Here is a 25748-nt window from a genome sequence, read left to right as displayed (position 1 = left end):
TATATATACAGCATATATATTAACACAGGTGTGAGGGTTTTCATGTGCTCGACATCCCAGCCAGTGGTGTCGGGGCCGGCTAGCTCAGCTATGGGTGAAAAGTGAAAAAAAAAAAAAAACAGTACAGTCTGCCGGTGAACCACAGAGCACCGAAGTCAACCTCACCTCCACGGAGGTGCACCCCGGAAACTAACACCTTATGGTGTTAGGCCAATGAGGCTCTGGCTATTAAGGGAAGGAAAATGGTAGCGCCTGCAGTGAACCTAGCAGGAGCTATGGTTCCAGGGGGGAGGGCTGTGTTATGTCTGGGGGGGTAAAGGAATATCTAGAGCCAGGTAGATCTGTATAGGTAGGTATTCGACTGTCGCGATGGGGAATCTACCCTGTAATAAGTTCTATGTGTAGTCCGGTTTGTCAGGATAAGCTGTATTGATGTCCCTGCTACGAGGGAGCAGGGCGTGCGAAATAGTCCAGGGTTTATGGATAAGATTCCTTTGGTCGTCGTCCCCCTGTCGCCAAACCTTTGTCCCTTATGGCAATGCATGCACATATAAACACTTAGATAGGTCCTTAGTGCACACATTAATTAGTTCCCTTCCCTTACAATGACTTCGGAAGAAGACAGGCAAGAAGCCAGATCGGGGCACTGCCGGATGGCTACCGCCAGCTACACCACCAGCTAGCCTAGCAACATCGCGTTGGGACGAGCTATAACCACGCCACAGGGAACGTGTGATTGGTTGGCGCGGAAGGCGCGAACCTCCAGCCAATCAGGGCGGCAGGCGCGAAGACGCAATGGAGGAAGAGGTTGTTCATTGGAGGGAAGGAGCTGGAAGGTTCGGTGAACGGCGGGAAGCTACGAGGCGATGATTGGGGTGCGCGCCGAGACCGATGTCACAGGCCAGGTTATAAAAGTGGCGCTGGACAACTTTCTCTCTCTCCTGGCTTCCTCGCTCTCCTGGCGTCCTCGCGCTCGTGGTTTCCTCGCGCTCGTGGTTTCCTCGCGTTCTTGGCTTCCTCTCTAGGCGCTGTTCTCCCTGTCTCAGCTCTCTCTCTCTCTCTTCGCGGTGGACCTCGTGTGGGGATCGCTGGCCCTGCATTGGACGCGTGGTGCTTTTGGGTGCTTTTGGTTCTGTGTGGTGCTTGGAGCGGTGCTCGGTGCTTCTGGAGCTTGGAGTGGTGCTGGGGCCTCGTGTGCGATCGACTCGGAGCTTGGAGCCGGTCGGGGCCGCGTCGAACGACAGACAGATAAGGCCGCACCCACAGAACATTTCACAAGTACACGACGAGACATTTCTTTTCGTAATTCATTTTCCCCTGTCTCGTTTCTGAAGTGAGGTGTGTGGGTTCCCAACTTAGGCTCATTATTTATTTACCATCGCGTTCTTTGTTCTCGGGTTCCGTTGAATAAACCTGTTCTTTTTGTACATTCTAATTCGGTTTTCGCTTGAGTTAATTCCCCTGCAGGAACGGAGCTGCCGTCGGTTCGCTCAAGGTAAGCGCTTTTGCCGCATCTTCTTCTTCCCTCTTCCTCCCACGGGTTTATAGCAAAGTCCGTGTTTGATCGTCGCCTTCAGTAAATCCGTTTGGTCCATCCGCGGTCCCTGGTGTTAACCTGGAAGGTTCCTAGTAAAATGTTCATGTTCATGGTTCCTAGTCCATGCAGTTCCTAGTAAAATCATTGAATCTGAAGAGGATTAATTTCCCAATAAGATAATGAGAGAAAACACTTCCAATATAGTAAATCATTGTTTGGAGAACATGGTTACAGAATGGCCACCTCAGAGTATGGACATGAGTCTCATGGATCCATGTGTGCTGACCTTGAAACAAAGAACAAGAGGAACCTAACTAACCTTACAGAACTGTGGAATTTGGCACAATATTCCTGCAAGAGTGCTTCGGTCGTGAAGCATGGGTAAATCCTGTAAGAGTGCTTCAGTCGTGAAGCATGGGTAAATCCTGCAAGAGTGCTTCAGTTGTGAAGCATGGGTAAATCCTGCAAGAGTGCTTCAGTCGTGAAGCATGGGTAAATCCTGCAAGAGTGCTTCAGTTGTGAAGTATGGGTAAATCCTGTAAGAGTGCTTCGGTCGTGAAGCATGGGTAAATCCTGCAAGAGTGCTTCGGTCGTGAAGCATGGGTAAATCCTGCAAGAGTGCTTCAGTCGTGAAGCATTGGTAAATCCTGCAAGAGTGCTTCTGTCGTGAAGCATGGGTAAATCCTGCAAGAGTGCTTCGGTCGTGAAGCATGGGTAAATCCTGCAAGAGTGCTTCGGTCGTGAAGCATGGGTAAATCCTGCAAGAGTGCTTCAGTTGTGAAGTATGGGTAAATCCTGCAAGAGTGCTTCAGTCGTGAAGCATGGGTAAATCCTGCAAGAGTGCTTCAGTTGTGAAGCATGGGTAAAAGAGTGATGGCACTCAAGAAGGCAAAGGGCAGACACACAAAGTATTGAGTGATATTATAAAAGGGCACTGTTGTCATTTATTTAAGCAGTTTGTTTCACGTGCATTTATAAAGGTTGTTAATTCACAATAATAAACACATATGACTGATCATCATTGGCAGAAGATCATTACTTCAGATTTTTTTTAGTCTCATCTGTAAAAAGAGGCCCATACGTGATGTGACGCACACTGCCTACTACAGTTGAGGCATTTAAAGCTGCAGCTGGAATCGATTTAAAGTGTTGTTTTCTCCTTTTCTCTTTTGCTTTACCTTTTCAACTGCCATCGTCTCATCGGATAGAACTCCATCATTTACGCTGTTCTTTCACTCTTTGTGTCCAGCAGCGTAGCTTCCCATTATTATTCCAACAGGTTATAGTCCTGTTTACTTTGAAGCTTTAGTCCTCCAGTTTTGCGGATGACCTCATCTAGAACTAAATAAAGAATCGATTTGGGCAGATGCTCATCATCCATATGGAACATGGGTCCAAGCCACTGTAATCTTCACCGCTTCAGCGTCGCCATGATATTAACTGATTTAGCCATGCTCAAACTTGTGTCAGGGGTGTTGTCATGCCAGTGAATCACAAGGATCTTCCACAGGCGGCAGAGATGGAAAGAGTTCAGCCTGTGCTCCTGCTTGGCATATAAAATCCATGCTTCAGCAGCATCAATAAATACACTGAGAATACATGCTGCAGCTTGGTATGTGTGTAGCTTTGTGTTGTCTATAAGGCTATTGTTATTCCAAGCTCTCTTTCGCAAGCTGCCAAATGCTGCAGCAGCTTTGGCAATACGCACTGAAACCTCTTCACCTGGTTGAGTGGACTTGGTGTCTATATCTATCTATAATTCCAGCAATCTCTGTGTGTGTGTGTGTGTGTGTCTGTGTGTGTGTTTGTTTGTCTGTGACCGCTGTTTCTCGACAACCACGGGTCCGATATACTTTAAACTTGCCAGGTATATTGCTGGGGACCCGAGGATGTGCCTTTTCAAGGTTTCATATTAATCGGACAATTACTTACCGAGCTATGTCCAAAAAACGATTCAACCAATCAGAGAGCAGCGAGCTATCGCGTGTGCCGAACGTGGCGAACACACTCTGCCTCGGACGGCACATTTGAGAGCGTATTCATTTATTTCACGTTGGCAAACTATGTTGCCGCTATGTTGGCGTTAAACTATGTTTTAAAACTAATTAAAACCATTTCATGTAAATAGAGGGGGGGGGGGGGGGGGGGTTGTCACTGTACTCGCAAGCCGTTCGCCGTTCGCTTTGGCGTTGCGAATGGACCAAAACATTTCATGAACCAAACCATTTCATGTAAAGCGTTCGCCGTTCGCTTTGGCGTTGCGAATGGACCAAAACATTTCATGGACCAAACCATTTCATGTAAATAGAGGGGGGGGGGGATTGTCACCGTACTCGCACCCACGTACCCACGTATCCACGTACGGGCATTGCACCCACGTACGGGCATGCCCTAGTATCTATAATTCCAGCAATCTCTGTGTGTGTGTGTGTGTGTGTGTGTGTGTGTCTGTGTGTGTGTTTGTTTGTCTGTGACCGCTGTTTCTCGACAACCACGGGTCCGATATACTTTAAACTTGCCAGGTATATTGCTGGGGACCCGAGGATGTGCCTTTTCAAGGTTTCATATTAATCGGACAAGTAGTTACCGAGCTATGTCCAAAAAACGATTCAACCAATCAGAGAGCAGCGAGCTATCACGTGTGCCGAACGTGCCGAACAGACTCTGCCTCGGACGGCACATTTGAGAGCGTATTCATTTATTTCACGTTGGCAAACTATGTTGGCGTTAAACTATGTTTTAAAACTAATTAAAACTAATTTGCGATTCTTTCGCTTTCCTGCACGTTTGTGCACGCTATGGCGATTTCTTTACCAAACTCCGCAAGCCGTTCGCTTTGGACCAAACCATTTCATGTAAATAGAGGGGGGGGGATATAATTTTAGATATAGATATAGTACGGGCATGCCCTAGTAGAGCCAATGTCAGCAAACTGTTTGACCTCTTACAGCCCTATAAGGTCGTTCCAATGGAATGGGGTCACTGTTGCACTGTGACATCTTCACTGTATTCCTTTTTGCTGATATTGACACCAAACTTATCACATGCTTTAGAGAAAGCATCAAAGATTGCCTGTAATCCAATGGCAGAAATAGCTCATAATATCAGCAAATAACAGCTCACGGATGAGTGTTCTTGTCCTAGTCCTGGTAATCAGGTGAGCAAGATTGAAGAGATTTCCATCACATCTTGCGCGAATGTAGGCGCCCTCATTAATTCCACTACCTGCGTATGACAACAGACAGAAAATAAAAACATTCTGAATGGTGTTGGTGCCAAGAGACACCCCGGCTTTATTCCACTGAGAATGGAGAATGGTTCACACTCATTGCCATCAAAGATGGCGCGTGCCTGCATGCCAGTGTGAAATGACTTGATCATACCAAGCAGGGTAGGGGACAGCCAAGGGATTCCAGTAACACAAACACACCACTGTGGCTGACCAGTAGTGACCAGGTCAGAAGCCTTGGTGAGATCAACAAATGTTCCATGAAGTTATTTCTGTTGGTCTCTACATTTTTCTTGTAGCTGTCTTGAGGTAACAAGAATGATCGCACTGTGGTCACAATCTGCGACAAAATCTGGTAACGGGCCGATTGAGAAACACACATTTAATGTGCTATTAAATCATTTACTCAACACCTCATCCATATCAGTCACCACCATGGTTATATCAGAACAAGCTGATTCGTCACATGGTCACGGATTGTTTATCCCCAATATGGGGCCATTCAAAACATAACACTTTTTTTAGGGAGCCATGTACCATGCATGCTGACAGTTTTGCTTAAACCTTACTATTTTTTTATTCAACATTGATTCGATTTTTCTGAGTCCCTCGTCGTGAGTAACACTCAACCTAAACAAAGCCAATGGAAATCTGACACAACAAACCTGGACAGTATATTAATCAGCAGAGGCCTACAGGCCTGATGTCTTAAGCCCACCAGAAAGCCAATATGGCTGCCATATAATTTTGTCGGGGTGCCATGGCCACGGTGGGTTAGTCAAGTGACAAATGTGGGTGCGGTCTGACAGCTGTCTGACCAATGGGTGCGCATTTCAAAAATCGATTCTCAACAAGAATCCCAAAACTATGCGGAGCTCTTGTAGACCTGCAACACGTCGCAGGTAAAAATAAAGTCTACTTTCGATCTACAAGCTGTAAAACTACATCGACTCTCAGGATGGACATTGCCAGCCAGCTTTTGCAGATCACTAAACAAATCTCTACTGTCGTTCTGGTCTGCACACGGTTGTATGCGTCCACATATATGGTCCCAATGCTGTTGTTCACACTGTCTGCTTTTCAATTGAGCAGCTTGACAGGCCTGAACCGCTGTTTGTCGCTTTCAGTTTCGTCAGATCTGTACTGGATCAGAGCTTGTTTTTTCTTTTCTATCAAGGCAGCAGAGCTGAGAAACTTTCTCTGAACTAGTTTTGGTCTTTCCTGCAATGCAAACCCAGGACTGATTTGGCTGTTTCATAGAGGCGTGCTTCGAGCTCTCCACGGCATCGAAGTTTGAGTGTTTTCCCATTCTTGTCTTTGTCAAATTTCCACTGGTTATTTTGCTGTGTACGTGTTATTGTGTGTTTCTAGTTGGTGTTGGTTTGTGGTTCGTGCAAACTTGTGTGTAGTTAATCGTTTTCTGAGTCGTACCTCGTGCGCGGCCTGGTGACTTGGGACTTCCCTCCCCCCGTCGGTGTTTTGTCGGTTTGGGTTATTTCCTTCGCTGTATTGCTTGTTTCTTTTATTTTATTTTCTCCCCCTCACCTCACCTCCTGAGACAAAGAATTATATATTGATTCTTTCTCTCCTCCCGGACACGTGCTTGTTCGCTCTCCTCCTCGTCTCGGCTTGTGCCCCGCCCCCTGTATCTCGTTTTCTTCCGCCTCTGCTCCTTCTTTCTCAAATCGACGTTCTCGCTTGGAGACTTTTCCCGGATTGTTGTTTTTTTTTTTCATCGTTCTGTTTGGATATTGTTGGAATATGTTTAAACCGCAGCCGTGATGCTGACGCCTCCCCCCTCCCCCCCCCCCCCCCACCCCCAGAATTTACATGTTTTAAACGTTTCCCAGTGTGTACCCTGGTCAGAATAGGTACACCGTATCCCTGCGTGTCGTAAGAGACGACTAAGAGGGTTGGCGTCAGGAAGGGCATCCGGCCATAAAAACATTGCCTCAAAAAGAGAACCATGACAATCACAAGTACATATGGGCAGGGCGCAGCCCGAAGTGGAGATCGGTTTCTGAGGTTTGGGACATGGAATGTGGGGACAATGACAGGGAGATCAGGAGAAGTGGTGGAAGTATTGGTCAGAAGAAGAGTGGACATATGTTGTGTGCAAGAGACGAGATGGAAGGGAAGTGGTGTGAGAATGGTGAAGGGTAGGCAGGGACAGAAATACAAGTTTGTGTGGCAAGGGTGCCCGGAGGGCGTGAATGGTGTTGGTGTCCTGTTTTCTGAGGAGTTTGTAGACAGTGTGGTGAGTGTGACTAGAGTGAGTGATAGGTTGATGATGGTGAAAATGATGATTGGAAAGCTCTTGGTGAACGTCATCTCGGGATATGCTCCGCAGGTTGGTCGAAGCGATGAAGAGAAGGACAAGTTCTGGTGTGCGATAGAGAAGCTGATGGAAAACGTGAAAGATGAGGAAGTTGTTGTGGTGGGAGGAGACCTGAATGGACATGTGGGAAGGAGTATGGATGGTTTTGAGGGAGTTCATGGGGGTTACGGATATGGTGTGAGAAATGGAGAAGGTGAAAGGATTTTGGAGTTTGCTGATGGAGCTGATTTGTTGATTTGTAATACTCAGTTCCAGAAAGAGGACAATAAGCTTGTTACATACACGTCAGGTGGGTCGACGACAACCGTTGACTACCTGATGGTGCGTCGGCGAGATAGGGGGCACCTGCGGGACACAAAGGTGATCCCGGGGGAGGAGGCTGTTTCACAGCACCACTTGGTTGTCTGCGACATAAGGGTGAAAGGTGCGAGGAGAGCTCGGCGGGTGAAGTACCAACCGAGAATGAAGGTGTGGAGGTTGAAAGAGGTGACAGTAAGGGAGGCATTAAAAGAGAGGCTGAGTAGGGTAGAGGATGATGTGGTTGAGCTTGAAAGTGGTTGGATGTCAATGAAAGCTAGTCTGTTGGGAGCCGTTGGTGAGGTATGTGGATGGACAAAAGGACCACCGAGGCACTCGGAAACATGGTGGTGGGATGTTGAGGTTGGAAAGAGGATTGACGAGAAGAGGAAGAAGTTCAAAGAGTGGCAGAAGGCGAAGGGTACGGGAGCAGAAACAGCAGTGCATGAAAGTTATAAGGCAGCCAGGAAGGCTGCAAAGAAAGAGGTAGCAAAGGCGCAGGAGGCATGTAGGAAAATGTTCGGAGAACGCTTGGATTCGGAAGAGGGTCAGAAAGCAGTATTCAGGATTGCAAAGCAGATAGCGAAAGAGAGGTGTGATATGATGGGGGTGAGTTGCTTGAAGGATGAAGTGGGACAAATCGTTGTCGACCCAGATGGAATTAAAGGAAGATGGAAAAGATATATGGAAATGCTGTTGAATACAGAGAATGAATGGGATGGCAACATAGAGAGTAACCCAGTTTTAGGACCGGCAGAGAAGATAACTGAGAAGGAAGTTGAGGAAGCGATAAAAGCAATGAAGAGTGGAAAAGCGGGAGGGCCGACGGGAGTTGTGGGAGATATGTTGAAGGCAGCAGGAAGTTGGGGTGTGAAGAGAATGACAGAGATCTGTAATTTGGTGGTGAAAGAAGGCCGCATTCCAGTGGATTGGGAACTGAGTACCCTCGTCCCTCTATACAAGGGGAAAGGTGACCCTCTGGAATGTGGCTCGTACCGAGCGATAAAGTTATTGGAGCATGGAATGAAGGTATTGGAAAGGGTGTTGGAGAGGAGGATAAGGAAGAAAGTGAAGATCGACGAAATGCAGTTTGGATTTATGCCAGGAAGAGGAACGACAGATGCGCTTTTCATTGTGAGGCAGTTGCAGGAGAAGTACATGGATAAGAGGAAGAAGTTGTTTTTTGGGTTTGTTGATCTGGAGAAAGCATTCGATAGGGTTCCACGCAAAGTATTGACATGGGCATTGAGGAAGTTAGGAGTGGAGGAATGGTTGATCAGAGTAGTGATGGCAATGTACAAAAGAGCACGCACAGCTGTAAGGACGAAGGACGGGAACAGTGGTGAGTTTGAGGTGAAGGTGGGAGTGCATCAGGGGTCGGTACTAAGTCCACTACTATTTGTAGCTGTGATGGAGGTGCTGGCTCAGACCGTAAAGGAGGGTTTACCGTGGGAGTTGTTGTATGCAGATGATCTGGTGTTGATTGCGGAAAGTATGGATGGACTGAAGGAAAAGATGAACAAGTGGAAGGAATGTATGGAGACAAAAGGTCTGAAGGTGAATATCGGAAAGACAAAGGTGATGGCAAGTGGTAAAGCATGTGGTGAGGTGGAAAGAACTGGGAAGTGGCCGTGTGCTGTGTGTAGGAAGGGTGTCGGGGTGAACTCCATTCAATGTACAATGTGTGCTGAGTGGGTTCATCAAAAATGTAGTGGTCTGAGAGGGTCATTAAGCAGTGTGGCAGCTACATTCAAATGTAAGGTGTGCACAGAGGGAGCTGCAGATGGAGGAAATGTTGAGTTGGATCTTGGAGATGGCGTGAAGCTGGAAGGTGTGAAAACATTTTGCTACCTCGGAGACATGCTGAATGGAGAAGGTGGATCAGACTCGGCAACGGTTGCTCGAGTGAGATGTGCATGGAAGAAGTTTCGGGAACTGAGTGGCGTGCTGATGAGGAGGAGAGTGTCGCTGAAGCTGAAGGGAAAGGTGTATGCTGCATGTGTGAGAAGTGTTATGATTTATGGGAGCGAGACATGGGTAATGAACGTAGAGCAGCAACGAAGGCTGGAAAGGGTGGAAATGCGAATGGTTCGATGGATGTGCGGAGTATCGTTGAGAGAGAGGAAGACAAATGATGAATTGCGAAAGATGATGGGAATATTGCCTGTGATTGATGCTGTGAAGAGGAACAGGTTGAGATGGTTTGGTCATGTATTGAGGAAGGATGAAAGTGACTGGTTGAGAAGAGTGATGGAAGTTAATGTAGAAGGAAGTAGAGGACGGGGAAGACCGAGAAAGACTTGGCTAAAGATGGTGGAAGAAGAAATGTGGGCAAGGGGGTTAACAAGGAGAGATGCAGAAAATAGGGCAAAATGGAGAAGATTGTCATGGGGACCGCAAGGCTAACCCCCGCTCTAGCAGGGAACATGGCCTTAAAATGCATGTTGTTGTTGTTGTATAGATAGTACCTCGAGTACGTGTCCATAGGGTTTCAGGATCTAAGTCATCAATAGTAGATTAGCTGCCAAAAGCAGACGCAAGTTTCTCTTGCAGTTGCTGCTGAGTGAAAGGATCTTGTAACTTCACAATGTTGATCCTAGGACGGGCCAAATGCCTTTTCTGTGGCTTGTGAATAATCTCGAGTTTACCCTTACCAAGGTATTCCAAGGTATCTTCAGTGTTGCAGATTGCACTGTACATTGCCCGACAGTGGAAGATTTGTTTCACATCTCACTGCCTTACAAGCACATGGTCAAGCTGGTGCCAGTGACCTGATCTGGGATGGCACCATGTGACTTTCCAAGCATATTTCATGGGAAATAAGGTATTGCTAATTGTGAGGCTTTGGCGACGAGCAAATTCCAGCAATAGCTGCCCATTGTCATTCATCTTTCATATACCCTGGTGGCCCAAAACTTGTGGCCACAAGTCAAAATTTCTGCCAACATGAGCATTGAAATTGCCAAGTATGAATAGTGTGTCTTTTTGGGGTGTAGTAGACACAATGCGATGAAGTGCCTCAGAAAATTTTTCCTTTTCCAGTAATGGATGTGGCATAGTTGGTGCATACACACTAAAAAAAGTCACATGACCTGATGGAATGAGGGAAACAGCAAGGGCATCAACATCTGAGTGACAGATCGAATCATCAATATGCGGGACCAGTTTATTACCCTCGCCAGAGGAGAGGGTATTGCATTTGTCAGTTTTTTTTTTTTGTTTTTTTTTTTTTTTTAAATACTGAATCGAGGCTCGTGAAAGAGCTAACATTTATTTCACAAACAAATCAACCAGACAAACAAAATATATAAAAAGAGGGAGCGGAAGACAAGATGGGGAGAGAAGGGGAAGCACACAAACACAACATCCGAGAGCAGGGAGAAGTGTGGGAGGGAGAGGGCTTGGGGGGAGGAGGCGTGGGAAGGGGGGGGGGGGGGGGGGGGAGAGGTATAAAACACAAGGGGACCGAAATTAGCGGGGGTAGAAAAGATCAAGGTTTTGGATGGGGGAAGATAAGAGATGGTGGTGAACAGCTGTTTTAAAGACCCGGAGGGTGGAGTGGGATTGAAGAGAGTGAGGGAGTTTGTTCCAGAGGTGGGAGAAAAGAGGAATGAAGGAGTGAAGGTGAGCAGAGAGTCCCGATTTTGGCAGTTTAACCATAAGAGGGTTGCAGGCAGATCTTGTGCGACCTGTCGGAATATTTGGGGGACAGAGCCCAGAGAGAGCTGGGGGGGGGGCAAGGCCAGAGAGGAGTCAGTAGAAGATGGAAAGACCACCAACCTGCCTGCGGTGAGTGAGTGAAACAGTTTGTCTGTTTCAGAAACAGACACAGAAAACAGTTTGTCTGTTTGTCTGTCTGTCTTTGTTATTTGCCGGAAAAGATTCCGGCAAGTGTTGGTTGGTTGGTTTGTCTGTCTGTCTGTCTGTCTGTTTGTGCACAGTACTACGTCTACATCATTGCACATAGCATCGCCATACTTTACACACATATTTGCCTTGCCCTGGAATAGACTGTGCCCAATTTTTTTTTTAACTCTCTAGGCCCAAGGTCAAGCTCAAGGTCACCCAAAACGTGAAATCAGGGGGGTCGAGTTTTCATTTAAAATATATTTCAAACCACTATAACTCTAAAAGTACAAGAGATATGCATACACTTACTGTTACTGACAAATAGGAAGTCGCATACAACATTTCATTTGGCACCATGACCTTTGACCTTGAGTGACCTTGAAAGGTCAAACCCAAGGTCAAAAATTGTTTTTTTTTACTAATAACTGTCAAACATAATCTGATTCGCTTCTAACCAACATCCCTGAAAAAAAGTACATTCCGGCAAGTCCTTGGTCTCTGACCGATTTCTAGTCTGTCTGTCTGTTTGTCTGTCTGTTTGTGCGCAGTACTACGTTTACGTCGTTGCACATAGCATCGCCATACTTTACACACATATATGCCTTGCCCTGGAATAGACTGTGCCCAATTTTTAACTCTCTAGGCCCAAGGTCAAGCTCAAGGGCACCCAAAACGTTAGAATTTAACGTCAAATTGAAGCCCCGCCCTTAGGGTGGGTACCGTTGCTAGTAATATATAATGGTGATACAACAATTTTTACCGCTTTGCTTTAAAGAACGGGAATGAAGGGGGGGGGGGGGGACATGTTAATATGTCTGGTTGAAGGCTTTGGGTGGTGAGGGGGCCTGAAGCCAGATTTTAATCTTACAGCCGCCATGTTGGTGCTCGCCATCACTGCGATGCGAAGCGAAACACGCCTCAGAGCCGTCACATTCACAATCGCTATGTCGTATGTACTCCCGATACGTGTTTCCTTCATTGTAAAAACTACCAAGTCAACAGTTAAAAGGATTTTGAGCCAGTAGGTGTTACGGCCTTGGCAAGATCGATGGAGACAGCGATCTGTTAGCTTATACACCGCCCAAATAGCTATGTGTCATTCTCTCGTGTAGTGATTAAACCGACGTCGTTTGAACTTTGGCAGAGGTCATTATTTACTTTTAATGATGCTGATATATGAATCAAAAAGAAGATAATTGGTTTTGGGTCATCCTTTCCGCGTATCTCGTGGGATTGTGTGTTGGAGAGACGACCGTGATGGTGGGTAGTGATTGGCAAATCAAAAAAAAAAGAAGTACATTCCGGCAAGTCCTCGGTCTCTGACCGATTTTTTTCATTTGTCTGTTTGTTTGTCCGCACAGAATAAATATGATTTTCTCTTCAACCATTGGTCCGATTGACAGGAAAGTTTCACCATACATCCTCCCGAGTGCGCCTCCACCTGAATAATTTTTATTCATCGATTTTATTCAATTCATGTTGTGGTTTTCATCGACTGTAAACATTTTTCATTCCATGTACTATTATTGTTGTCGTTTAAGGGAGATAGAGATTACTATTTGCAAAAGGTAAAAAAGTTAATGTTTTAAATGAAACCGGAAACGGCCGACGACGAAGAGGAAGAAGAGGGAGAGAAGGCGGAGCGAGTGAGTCGGACAAGAAGCCCAGGTGCTTCGAGGTCTGGAGCGAACGATTGGCGAACGAGAGTCACGAGTGAACTTTGGGTTTCCCAGGAAAGGGATTCCTGTGACAGAGTTGTTATCGCTGTGACAGATCAACCTGCGTGTCAGGTTTTGCGGTTGATTCCGAGGGGAATCATCATAGTGCCGTTACGCCTCGAGAACGGGCCGTTGGCCATTTTGACTCGCGCGCTTTGTGCTTCGCTCAATGTTTTTCACTTCGCTTTAACCATTGTCACCGCATTCAGACGTGAATCTGGTGTGTGTGTGTGTAACGTGGCTTTTGAGGGGGAAATCTGCGGTTCGCCGGTTGGGAGCCGTGGAGCGTCCATACCTGAGGGTGTGATTTCCCAGTCGGCTTGAGGGCGCCTTTACGCAGCTTTGGCCGCGTGACTGTGACTGTCATCCGAACGGGATTCTGATCTCGATTAGACATCGTTCTGACGATCGCTGGAGCGGATCGACTTTGGCTTGATGCCGGAATAGAGACATTGGGGAATGTTCTTCTTTTCGCTCACTTGGAGCACAGTGAGTTATATTGTACGAACCTGATTGTACCATCATAGGAAATATATATTGGTTGTACAATTGATTACTATTGTTGTTGTACTGTTATTCTTGTGTGATCTTAATACAATACTTGTTTGTTGGTAACAATTGGTGTGGCCTCACCATTGATTTTTGACATACAGAATAACACATCTTTCTGCCGTGACCCCTCTTGGGGCTCAGAGGTACACCGTGCCCGGGGTTTGGGGAGGAGCATGTAACAAAATTATGACGTCATGGGTCACATGGTATGGGCGCCATCTTGGAAAAAACCGAAAAACTGCTCCTTTATATCTCCGAAAGCGCTGAATAGAAAAAGTTTGAGATATTGCTCATTGTAAAGAACTCTCCATGGGGAATAGCATATGTTTATGATGATGTCATAGGTGCCTCCATTATGACATCATAATTCGACAAGTACAAAACTTCATCCGATCAAGATGAAATTTGTTGAGCGTCATCGAGGGATAAATTGGTGGAGAAAAAAAAATGACGACGTCATCGGTCCTGTGGTCGGCCGGCATATTTGTTTTAACACAAAAGCCTTAAAAACCATTAAAAGGACGTCCCGGCGAGGGTCTGCAATCGCTGATTGCTCTTTCTTGTTCTTGATTGCAAAACCCACGCCATTGTTCCTGCTTCTGTCCCTCAGGTTTCCTTGACCAGTTTTCTTTCTATGTTGTTCCTGTATTGGGCAGGCAGGTCTCAGATAGAGCAGCAATCTAAATGCAAAGCCTGCTGTGTTCATTGTCAATATGAGCCGTTTTTCTAGTAAGCATAGTCCGATTATCAGTTCCGTCATTCAGAGTCCTAATATTCCCGCATGCAAAAAATTTCATCACACCTCACCCTTCGTGATCAATATCACCGATGTATCAATGAAACTGGTAGCCTGCGCAGACTTTAGAGTTTAGATAGTGAGGTTAGTGTAGGACTGAAGACATCTATCTCGGCTCACCCTCTCAAGATCAGTGGCAAGTACAGGACAAGACGACTGAAGACAGGTTAAGCTGTATCACGATTCCGGTGCCCGGTAAATCCAGTCATACGCCTGAAGGCTAGTGAGACTCCTGAGACCGTGGAGGGAAGAAGCCCCATAGTCTCCCCTTGTTTGGCTACAGCAAAGCTGCGTCAAATCTCACTACCTGGAAGCAGGCACTAAGCTCCGTGCACACCATGATAAGTAAGAAACTGCACATTAAAATTAGCCACAGCAGGCATGGTAATGAGAGAGACGAGTACCTTGGGCCCAACGGCAGTAAGCCCACACGATCAAACCCTACTCACGGGGGAGACACCTCTCTGTCCCGAGTGCTCACTGAGCCACTCGTGGAGCTAGACAAGCGGTTGTGCCTCCCGCGGCCGAGCTCAAGCCACGTACAACATGTGTGAAGCGTCGGCGCCTCTGTCTCGCCCCGACTGCAGTGAAGCGCTGTCCAATGATGGAAATGGCTTTGCATTGCTGCACTAAGCCGCAGCAATATTTATTCATTTGTGTTGGTTGACGTGAGCTCACAGATGTTGGTTCCTGCACTGCTGGTCTGTATCATTATCACTGGTAATTTGATGAATTTACCTTAAAGTATGAATATCATTAGAATAACCCAAAATTTTGCACAGTACATTATACACGAGTGATGCAAGACCGCCAGAGATTAACTCCCAAGATGCCGAGTGGAGGCGTTCTGCACATGCAGTGACACCACGGTGTAATGTGGTTATGATTAATTTGGCCACCCAATATGGGCGCGTGGGTCAGGCTTTGCACCCGTGCAGCTGTTTGAGATGCTCTCACCGCCATCTGTCCTCTTTGGGGAGCTCCAGTCGCCACCTCGATCACTCCATGTGGGACCCTGACAGACACCAACTCCTGCCTCTTGACTGGATCTCCTCAGGACCCTTTCAGAGTGTCTCTATGCCAGCTGTGGCACTGACTGGCTCGTCTCACTACCCTATGACTGGCTTATATAGCCACTGCTGCACACTCCTCTGGTGTGAGGCTTGCCCCTCCTCTCCCACCGAGGGTCGCGCATGCGCTCCCACAGTGATGAATTAGCTGCCATGCCCACTGAGCCATGTAGGACACCAATGCTGACAGAACGTGTGGGACTTGACATGCATAACTGCCATGTTCAGGTTGTCTTGTGGGGGAAGTGAAAACTGACAATGGGAATGATTAACTGTGTTCATTGCAGAGGGAATTGAGAAAAACACAGGGGCTACAGTGATAATAAGCTTCCTATGTAAACAATCATGGTAGTTCCTAACCAGGTTACAAAACACTTGTGTTAACATTCATTTTTCATAACTATATTAAAGAACACACATACACAACACTGTTGACATGTGTTGTGTCCTTCAGATTGTGTGACAACAATGGAAGCAATGCAGAAGAAGACTGATGAGATCAAAAAGTCTGTGGAGAATGCACTGGTAAAGCTTCCACATTTGGTCAGATTTTTGTAAGATTTTAATGTGTTTTTTGGTGCTAGGCACAAAAAATGTATTTCACAAGCACATGCATTAAGCAACTTTTTTTTTTTCACATGCACAACTGTCAAAGGTCATGCATGCATCAATGCAATTTTGCCTTTTGCTGCATTGTGCTGTTGGGGTGGAAAGTGGGCAGGAGATACAGGAAGTACTGGGGGAGTGGAAGGAGGCATTGAGGAAAATGAGCATGGGAATGAATATCAGGTTAGAGAAGAAGGAGATCAGACAAGGAAATAGGTTTGAGTACCTGGGTGGAACCCCGGTGGACTTACCATCCACCGGGGATGGTAAGTCAGACACAGAGGTGCGGAGGCGGATTAAGGTAGGTGCAAATGCATAGAGGAGGGTGGAGGGTGTAATGACAAGTAGAAATATTTCAAGAAGATTTAAAGGAAAGGTTCTGGGCCCGTATTCATAAACGTACTTAAGTCTAAGTATAACACTTAAGTACCTCCTAAATTAGGTTTTACGAACAAGTGGTATTCAATATGCTACTTACCTAATGTATTACACTCAACTTCATGCTTATATTTGAGACACCTCCAGGGGTGTCTTAAGTGAACGTAAGTTGGCCACGCACTGTATATTCTGTCCACTTTCGACCAGACAGCGAAGAGGAATGGCTGCATTGCTTCTGATAGCACAAGAACGGCTGGTTCGACGGCGTGCAATTCGTCGAGAACGAGTATTTCGTGACCGACTTCATCCGCTAGATGAGTACGATGATGTCGAATTATACCAACGATACCGCCTTGACCGGCAAACGATTTTGGATGTTATTGATGTTATTGGTGATAATCTTGATCCATTGACATTGCGAAACCACGCATTGCCAAGGGAACTTAAGGTTTTGGCAGCTATACGTTTCTATGCGACCGGAGCCTTTCAGCTGACAGCAGGAGATACAGTGCATGTATCACAACCAATGATGAGTCGAGTTGTCTCTCAAGTCACCCATGCATTGCTTCCTTTACTGCAGGCTGTCGTGAAATTTCCAAAGGATCGAGACATTCCCACCATAGTTGAAGAGTTTCCTGAAAATGCAAATTTTCCCGGTGTTCTTGGCCTGGGTGACGGGACACACGTTTGGATTTTAGGTCCCACCCAGCACGAGTGGCGATATGTTAACCGGAAAAACTATTATTCAATAAACACTCAAGTAGTGATGGATGCTAGATACCGATTAATCAATGTCGTTGCCAAGTGGCCGGGAAGTACCCACGACTCAGTTATTCTGAGGGAAACTGGACTTTCCACAATATTCGAGGAACGGAATGGTGATGAAGTGCTATTAGGTGACAGTGGGTGACAGTAAAACTTCGATACGATGACACCAATATGCTTTTCATACTTTTCGCACAGCTGAAATTTTTCAGCATCAGTGAAATTTTTCTTTCGCTTTGTAGACGTAGTGTTCCCTGCCATGATGAAGGGTGGAAAGAATGCCTAAGGTCTTCCTAGCGACTTAGAACAGCATTAAATAATAGCATTAGGTTTTTAACCCAGTTATGTAGTCCCGTCCTTATGTCATGGCACTCAGCCAAACCACAGAAACTGACACAATCGTGCAAGAAATGTGATCATTAACCCCAGCAACGGCCAGTCAAAACGGTTAGGTGTTATGCCTATATTTAGGTGTCACACTGAGTGAGGTGTAACACTTAAGGTCATTTATGAATACCGACATAAGTCTTAGTCCTAGGTAAGTGTCACACTTGGAGTTTAAGTGTACTTAACATAAGAACGTTTATGAATACGGGCCCTGATGTCTTGTGTAACGCCGGCCTTCATTTACGGTCTGGAGATGGTGGAGCTCTTGACAGAGAGACAGCAACAGAGGCTGCAGGTTTGTGAGAACAACTAGGTCAGGAGGATTGTGGGAGTGAAGAGGGTGGATAGAAGGAGAATTGATGAACTGAGGGAGGAGATGGGTGTGCAGAAGAGCTTGACGGGGAGATTGGTGAAATGCCGGCTGAGATGGCCTGGATATTTGGTGCGGATGGGGGAAGAGAGAATGGCAAAGAGAGCAGATAGGTTGAGGGAGCAATGCAGAACCCGTACTATTAAGTTAGAGCACCAAGATCAAAGACGCTCATGAAAGCTTGACACTGATAAGAGCAAGATTTGTTTTTTTTTTGTTTGTTTTTTTTGCGAAATTTTTTTGCTTTCATGCGAATGAAAGCACGTGGAAGAGGACTCTGAAGATGACTGGACTCTCCAGACACTAACCCTATCAAAGTTTTGTTCTGGTCTAAGAAAATTAAACCAAGTTCCTCCTTATTCAAACAAGTCCAACACATCCAGAATTAGAAAAAAAAATTGTCACCCTGGAACATTGTAAGATTGATCTGGATGTATCATGTTCCCTAAAAATGGTGTCATATGCTTCAAGAACAAGACCCCAAATGTAAGCAGTTGAGGGTCTCCTTTTTGGGGCATGAGAGTAACTATTGGTCTTTGACAGCTAAGTGGTGGTTCCTCACACCTCACACTTTCTTTCAGCATACCTAGGAGTTCAGATCCTATGAGGGACTAAAAAGCCTTGTGGAATCCCATTGGAATTCCATCCAGTCCAGGTGCTGCTCCCAAAGTCAAAGTTTCAAATAATTGTCCTATTTCTTCCAGGGATAAAGGAACTGCTTTTTGCTCACATGTCAGACAAGGCCGACCTTATGTGAACACAGAGTATTGCAACATCCTGCATATTCTCACAGGCCAACAAACTTGAATGGAATTCGCAACAACAATCATAATTTCCTTTTGGCCTACACAGATACCACGAGCTGAAATTCTTAGATACTTAATCTGCTTTTGAGAAACCAAGTGATTTTCAGTCAAAAATATCGAGTCGGAGCATCCATTTTATATATGTGATTCATCCATAGCCGATCCATTGAACTCTTGGCCTTATTATCTGTTATTAGTCCCCTACCGGTGTACACCGGAGGGGACTATAGGTTTGCACGCCGTCCGTCCGTCAGTCCGTCAGTCCGTCCGTCCGTCTGTCCGTCTGTCCGTCTGTCTGTCCGTCAGTCCGTCCGTCAGTCCGTCACGCAAAGAACAGTTTTCCGGACTTTTTTTCTAAACTCTTAGAGCTAATGATTTCAAACTTGGCACATTGTTTCCTCATGATAAGTTACAGATGAAGTTCGAACTTCACGACGTTTCGATCATTTTTGACAAAGTTATGGCACTTTGAGCTTTGGTAATTCTGATAATTCTGATGATCCTTAACTCAGTGCCATTTTAAGTTTTAATTTCGTTTAAAAAAGATATTCTCTGCAATAATTGGACTGATTGAGATCAAATTTTCACCGTAGGGGGGACTCGGTCTGTAGAATATTTTAATGGTAATTATGACGTCACAAGTCACGTGGTTCGGCCACCATATTGTTTTTCGGGAAAACACGAAAACCCCTTGTTCTCTGCAACGACTGAACAGATCGAGGCCAATCTTTGCAGGCAGAATCGCATACCCATGGCGAACAAAAAAGTCAGCGAGCATGACGTCATGCGTCACATGGTTTCAGAGTTATGACGATTTTAATCATGAACCTTTAAAACCGAGCTGCTCACTCATTTTTTTATCCAATCGAGGGGATACTTCACAGATCTGTTCAGCATGTCAATCTACTAAAATGTCCTTTTGGAATTTGCGATAGAGCACGTGGTTTGGCAGATATCATTAATTAAACGAAAATATTTTAAAAATGGATATCTCTTGTTTATTCGAGAGTTCTCCTCAAGCCGCACCGCTCGCCCTCAGCCTCGTCTCGCGAACGTCAAAAGCGCGACACAGCGCGCGCTTTCGGGAGGAGCGGAGCCAAGCCGAGCAACATATATATATACACATCGATCATTGATCGTGAACCGGAAAATATAATAAATTACTGATATTTAGCGACTCGAAAGGTTCTTTATCAACAACTTATTTTGTCGTGCTTCTGCTGACCTGTCTGCAAGGTGTATAAATCAAAGTCCCGAGTGCGAATCACAGGTGAGCCCGTCCTGAGGTAATTAGCGTTTGGGAACGATTCAGAACCTGTGGGTGCCTAACCCTTGGTAATTTCCCCAACAGTTTTCCAGACGACAGACTGCCGGTAGAGGACATGTATTGCAGCGCAATACTCAGAATGCTTGTTTCATTAAAAAAAAATACAGTTTCCCAATTAAAATATTGTTTCTCTCAGTGTTTTCCCTGAAATGTTGATCCTTTGCAACTTCATTATTTCATTTTCGAAAACATACCTTTCAATACTCTTGCGTTTTGAGGATAACATCTGGAAATTCAGCCCTTTGTATTATCCACCACAATCTCAAATTGCAAAATCTGCATTTCTGCTACCTCCCCCTCAGTTTTCATATATTACAGGAAATGTTTCATTAAAATGGGAGTTATCTAACATATCTATATTGAACTTCCAATAAGGAATAACTCTATGAATGGAGGACATTGTAATACACATGATCACCACAATGAAAATCTAAGTGGAAAAATGTCTGTTTCTAATACGGTACTTCCTTTGCCAAATTAATATCAATATAAAAACCTATCCAATCTAGCTAAATTCACTAGTTTTGTACACACCTGCATCAAGAAAACGGAAGCTCTGTCGGATGCTGAATTCTACAGATAGCTCCAATGAGGATTTGTCAATTCAATTTGTAAAAGGTTTGGAATATTCATGATGAGGCTCAGCACTATTCTGGTCTAGACTGACCTTCAACCTCCAATTAACACCATCAGCCTTTACACTCGATCCGGACCTGAACCAAAATTGAATCGGCTTGTGCTTATCACCTAAACTAATGTCATCCACCAAGTTTTGTCAAATCTCATCCACAACTTTTTGAAATATCATGCTACGTATCGTTTTTAGTCCCATCTCTCAATGGTGAAGAATCACTTGCTAAAATTATTGTGTCTGGATTCAGATCTTCATCAAAATCGAATCAATTGGGCCTTGTCACACACCCAACCTGCCCACCAAGTTTCGTCCGAATCTGTTCATAACTTTTTGAGATACCCTGTTCACAGGCAGACAGGGGTGAAAACATAACCTCCATCCCCCTTCGGTGGTGGCAGAGGTAAAAAAAACAAGTCATTGCGATTTTTACTCTTACTTGGAGTGTAAACATTAACCAAAGTAAACCACTAATCATCCAAACCTTAATTCCAGGGATGCAAAATGTGTTCTCAAAGTCTCTTTAAAGCTATTGAGGATATCTCGAGAGCAGAATCTAAATAAAAATAAATCCCAGGTGCATTTAAATCACCATCACTAAAAAACACCATCCTATTAACGACCGCATGTCCGGTCTCCTTGAAGAGTTTTTGTATTGTGTTTATGGAAGGAACACAATTTGAAGTTTTCTTTGGTTCCCAAAGGCTTTAACCTTGAGTTTATGCTCCAAATTAGCACCTCCGTTTTAATATTCATCGTAATCATCGTGTGGTCCTGAATGGATTTCTCTCATCTCCCCTTCCTGTTCAGGCTGGAGTTCCCCAAGGTAGTGTTCTGGGCCCTGTGCTTTTTCTGGTCTTCATCAATGATCTCTCCGACTCTGGAAAATCCTCTCTATCTCTTTGCTGATGACTCCACTCCCTGCCGCTCCATTCCTCATCCCTCAGATCGGCAGTCTGCAGCCTCCTCACTCTCTGCAGACTTGGACAAAATCACAGACTGGGCAAACAAGTGGAACATGTCTTTCAATCCTGACAAATGTCACACTCTCACTATGTCTGTCCGAAAAGACTAACTGGACAACCCTCCCATCTACTTTCTCAACAATCCTCTCTAAAAGGTGCTGTCACTCAAACTTTTGGGTCTCACTATCTGCCATGATCTTTCCTGGGAAACCCCATTTCCAAGCTGGCCTCCAAAGCCAGTCGCCGACTGGGTATCCTCCATCATGTGAAGTCCTTCCTTGGCACACCTGAGCTCCTCACCACATACAAGGCTTTCATCCGCAGCGCAATGGAATACTGCTCTGCCCTCTGGGCTGGTGCTCCTGTCTCACACCTCGCTCGGCTTCACGCTGTTGAAACCAAAGCTTTCATAATCATTGGAATCTCCCGTGATGAAGCTAACTCTGAGGTCCTTTCACTCACTCGCCAGAGGCGGGTTGGTCGACTTTCGGTTTTCTAACGACTCCTCTCCGGCCGAGCTCTGTCCTCCAAATATTCCTGCAGGTCGCTCAAGATCTACCAGCAACCCTCTTCTGGTGAAACTGCCAACATCAAGACTCTATTCACCTTCACTCTTTCATTCCTCTTTTATCCCACCACTGGAACAAATTTCCTCACTCTCTTCAATCTCACCCCTCCCTCCAGGTCTTTAAGACAGCTGCTCACCACCATCGCTTATCTTTCCCCGTCCAAAACCTTGATCTTTTCTATCCCCGTTAATTCACCTCAGATCCACTTTTTTGAAATTCCGACTTCTTTCCATGAAGTCCTAGCAGTGTCTATGTGTTTTATACCTCTCCCACCCCCACCCCCTTCCCATGCCTCCTCTCCCCAAGCCCTCTCCCTCCCCCAGATCTCCCGATGTCCCTGTTCTCTACTGTTGTACTTGTATGCTTCCCTCTCTCTCCCCATCTTGTCTCTCGCTCCCTTTATTGTATGTGTCCGTTTGTTTTTCTTGTGATTAATGTTAGCTCTTACACGAGCCTTGATCTTTATACAAATATACATATGTATATATATTTGTTGATTTTGTTTGTGCTGGTTATGGAGTTGTTGATACGTGCGGTGAGTGGACATGGGGAAGAAGTGGATATATATATACACAGACTTGGCATTTAATATGGAATATTTTTTTTTCTTGACTTGGGTTTACTTTCTTAACTCAGTATATCAATCTGTTGAGTTTCTTTTACACTTTGGTGATTTATTTGTTAAAAGAACCATGTCACTGATTGTCTGTCGCAGCAAGAAGTCAACAACAGGATTATATCACAGGTGGCGTGGCAAAATGTACGGACAGGTGCATTTGATGATTGGCTTCACAGTCGGGTATACAAGGGTTGTTGCGTTCTGTATTCGTGGAAAACAACTGTTGCACGTCTCCAAAAGTTATTGCCGCTTCCTCTGGAGATGGTCCGTCAACTCCACAATGCTGTTTGTCATGGAGTGGTGGCTTTACGAAATTACGGCATGAAACAGCGTGCTATTGCTCGGCAGTATGGCATCACTCAAGGTCAGGTGTCAAAGATCCTGAAACGAAATGCTCAGAGGGGTGTCCCTACTCCAATACCGAGGCCAGGATGTCCCCGCAGAACCACAAGGAGGGATGATCGCCAGCTGCACCGGTTAGTCCGCAATGGCCGTACAAAGTCAGCTAATCGGCTTAGGGCTGAGTGGCAGCAACTGACAAATGTGCCTGTATCCAGAAGGCTAGTCAACCAATGACTGGTTCAAGCAGGCTATCGTGCCAGGCGTCCCCTGAGAAAGCCACGCCTGACCAGACAACACCGCCAGCGCCGATTGCAGTGGGCCAGAGAGCACCGTCAATGACAGCCAGGACACTGGAATCACGTGATCTTTTGTGACGAGTCTAGATTTCTGGTCTATCGTCAAGATGGCCGCGTCCGAGAGCGCAGACAAGTGCATGAAGCCTACAACAAAGATTGTATAGTGCCAAGAGTCCAAGCTGGAGGTGGTGGGGTGACCGTTTGGGCTGCTTTTCGTGCAGGGGGCAAAACGTACCTGGTTGTTCTGAATGGAAACCTGAACCAGTTCAAGTACAGGGCCATTCTGGAAGAAACATTGCTTCCATTTGCTCGTGCAGCCTTTCGAGGAAACTTTGTCTTCCAAGATGACAATGCACGGCCTCATCGTGCTCGCATGATCCAACACTTTCTTGCTGACCGTGGTGTAGAGCATATGGAGTGGCCTGCCATGTCCCCGGATATGAATCCGATAGAGAACTTGTGGGCAGAATTAACGCGTCAAATCGACCACTTGGACCAGCAGCCGACCTCTGTGCGTGAATTGCAGCAGGCTATTGTCACTGCATGGCAAGCGATTCCTGTCCAAACCTTGGCAAATCTCGTGAACAGCATGCCTCAACGTGTACGTGCTCTACTGAATGCTCGTGGGGGTTACACGAAGTACTGAACTGTAATTTTACTGTCCGTAATCCCAGTCGTAATTTAACTTTTGTTTTTGTTAAAAAAAAATTTTGGCTAATGTGCAAAATAAAGAGATACTTCTGGAAAACGTACAGAAGTTTAACACAGTACTGTCCATGAATTGAGTTCGATATCAGTTTACATCACTTTCAAGGATCACTTTATTTGTTTCGAAATGTCAAATGTGGTTTTGTTTCTTTTAAAGGTCACATTAACAAAATCTAGAATAATTTCAACATAATTCCAATGAACTTTTGTTTCTAAGACATCCTGAAAAGTAAATTCACCCCCACAAAAAAAATATTCCATATTAAATGCCAAGTCTGTATATATATATATATATATATATATATATATATATATCTGTATATATAAAACACAGTTTGTGTGTGTGTGTGTGTGTGTGTGTGTGTGTGTGTGTGTGTGTGTGTGTGTGTGTGTGTGTGTGTGTGTGTGTGTGTGTGTAATGTTACCGATAGACTCCTAAACGGAGAGGCTTACGTGCTTGATATTTGGCATCGACATGGCCATTGAGCCTGGGACGAACATGGCCGAACTAAAAATATTTGACGATCCATATTTTTTTTCATATTTACCTCAGCGCATTTCAGCGCACGGAATCAACGGAATCAGAGCAGGTGGGCGCTGATTCGCTCAGAGCGATCACGTGATGACGCTATGAAAAAAAAAATCGCTATGACGCTATGAACGCTATGACGCTATGACGTTATGACGCTATGAAACGCTATGAACGATATGACGCTATGAAAAAAAAAATCGCTATGAAACGCTATGAATGCTATGAACGATATGAACGCTATGACGCTATGACGCTATGAAAAAAAAAATCGCTATGACGCTATGAAACGCTATGACGCTATGACGCTGTGAAAAAAAAAAATCGCTCGCTTTACCAAGGGGCTCGCTCTCCCCCCGTTCCCCTTCCCCCTCCCCCTCCTCTCCCCCGCCCGGCAATGCCGGGTACTTCTGCTAGTATATATATATATATCTGCAGGAATTACTTTTACTTTGTATATCTGAGAAGCTATACCTTCATTGTCATCTACTTCTGACTCCTCCGACTTCAAATCACCTTTTCCATCTTTCCTTGCACACACGTTTCCTGAAGATACTGCACCTGTATACCTAGCTTCATCATCAGTCGCATGAAGTAATTCCTCACTCTCAAGACTATCTTTACTGAAATCTACTAATTTGAAATTTTCTGGCAGACTGTCCATCACTGGCATTTTGTAGTGATTTGGATATAAGTGTTCTGAGTGGCTCCTCAACTGAATGACCTACTTCCTCAAGTAGGTCTAAAGATTCACCACTCTAACTTCTGCACAAGATAAATTACATTTCCTTCAAATTACTTTGCAGAGCACCCAAATTAAAGGCCTGATAATTTTAAGTTGCCCCAGATGCCTCAACTGCACCCTCTTGCTGAACAGTCTCACTATTGGGATTCACCTTCTCCTATGGTAATTGTAATCTCCAAAACCTATTCCTCATATAAATGTCAGCCCCGTCTGGCTCGCTGATTTGCCTTTGTGCAGGCTCGTGGTGATTCCTCTCTTGTTTTGGATTCCCATTTTTATACTTTAATAAAGCCATCGTTATCCACTTCCTCAGATGTTA

The 25748-nt window shown here is 45.3% G+C and overlaps 1 protein-coding gene across 12 annotated transcripts in view; it reads left to right on the top strand.

The window, feature by feature from the left end:
• The window catches only part of LOC137434974 (receptor-interacting serine/threonine-protein kinase 2), a 113227-nt gene that overhangs the window by 21235 nt on the left and 66244 nt on the right, over positions 1–25748 (top strand). For all 12 annotated transcript variants that reach the window (XR_013624604.1, XR_010985980.2, XR_010985983.2 and 9 more), the window contains exon 7: positions 15841–15911. Coding sequence is in view for 6 of the 12 variants with exons in the window: in XM_078784882.1 (XP_078641008.1) it covers positions 15841–15911 (71 nt within the window). In the remaining 6 variants the exon portion in view is untranslated. The remainder of the gene's footprint in view (positions 1–15840; positions 15912–25748) is intronic.

Source organism: Myxine glutinosa, chromosome 9 (genome assembly GCF_964187855.1).
Source record: "Myxine glutinosa chromosome 9, kmMyxGlut1.1, whole genome shotgun sequence".
Taxonomy (NCBI): domain Eukaryota; kingdom Metazoa; phylum Chordata; class Myxini; order Myxiniformes; family Myxinidae; genus Myxine; species Myxine glutinosa.
Note: the sequence above shows the minus strand (reverse complement) of the source record. Positions and strands in the feature narration are given on the sequence as shown.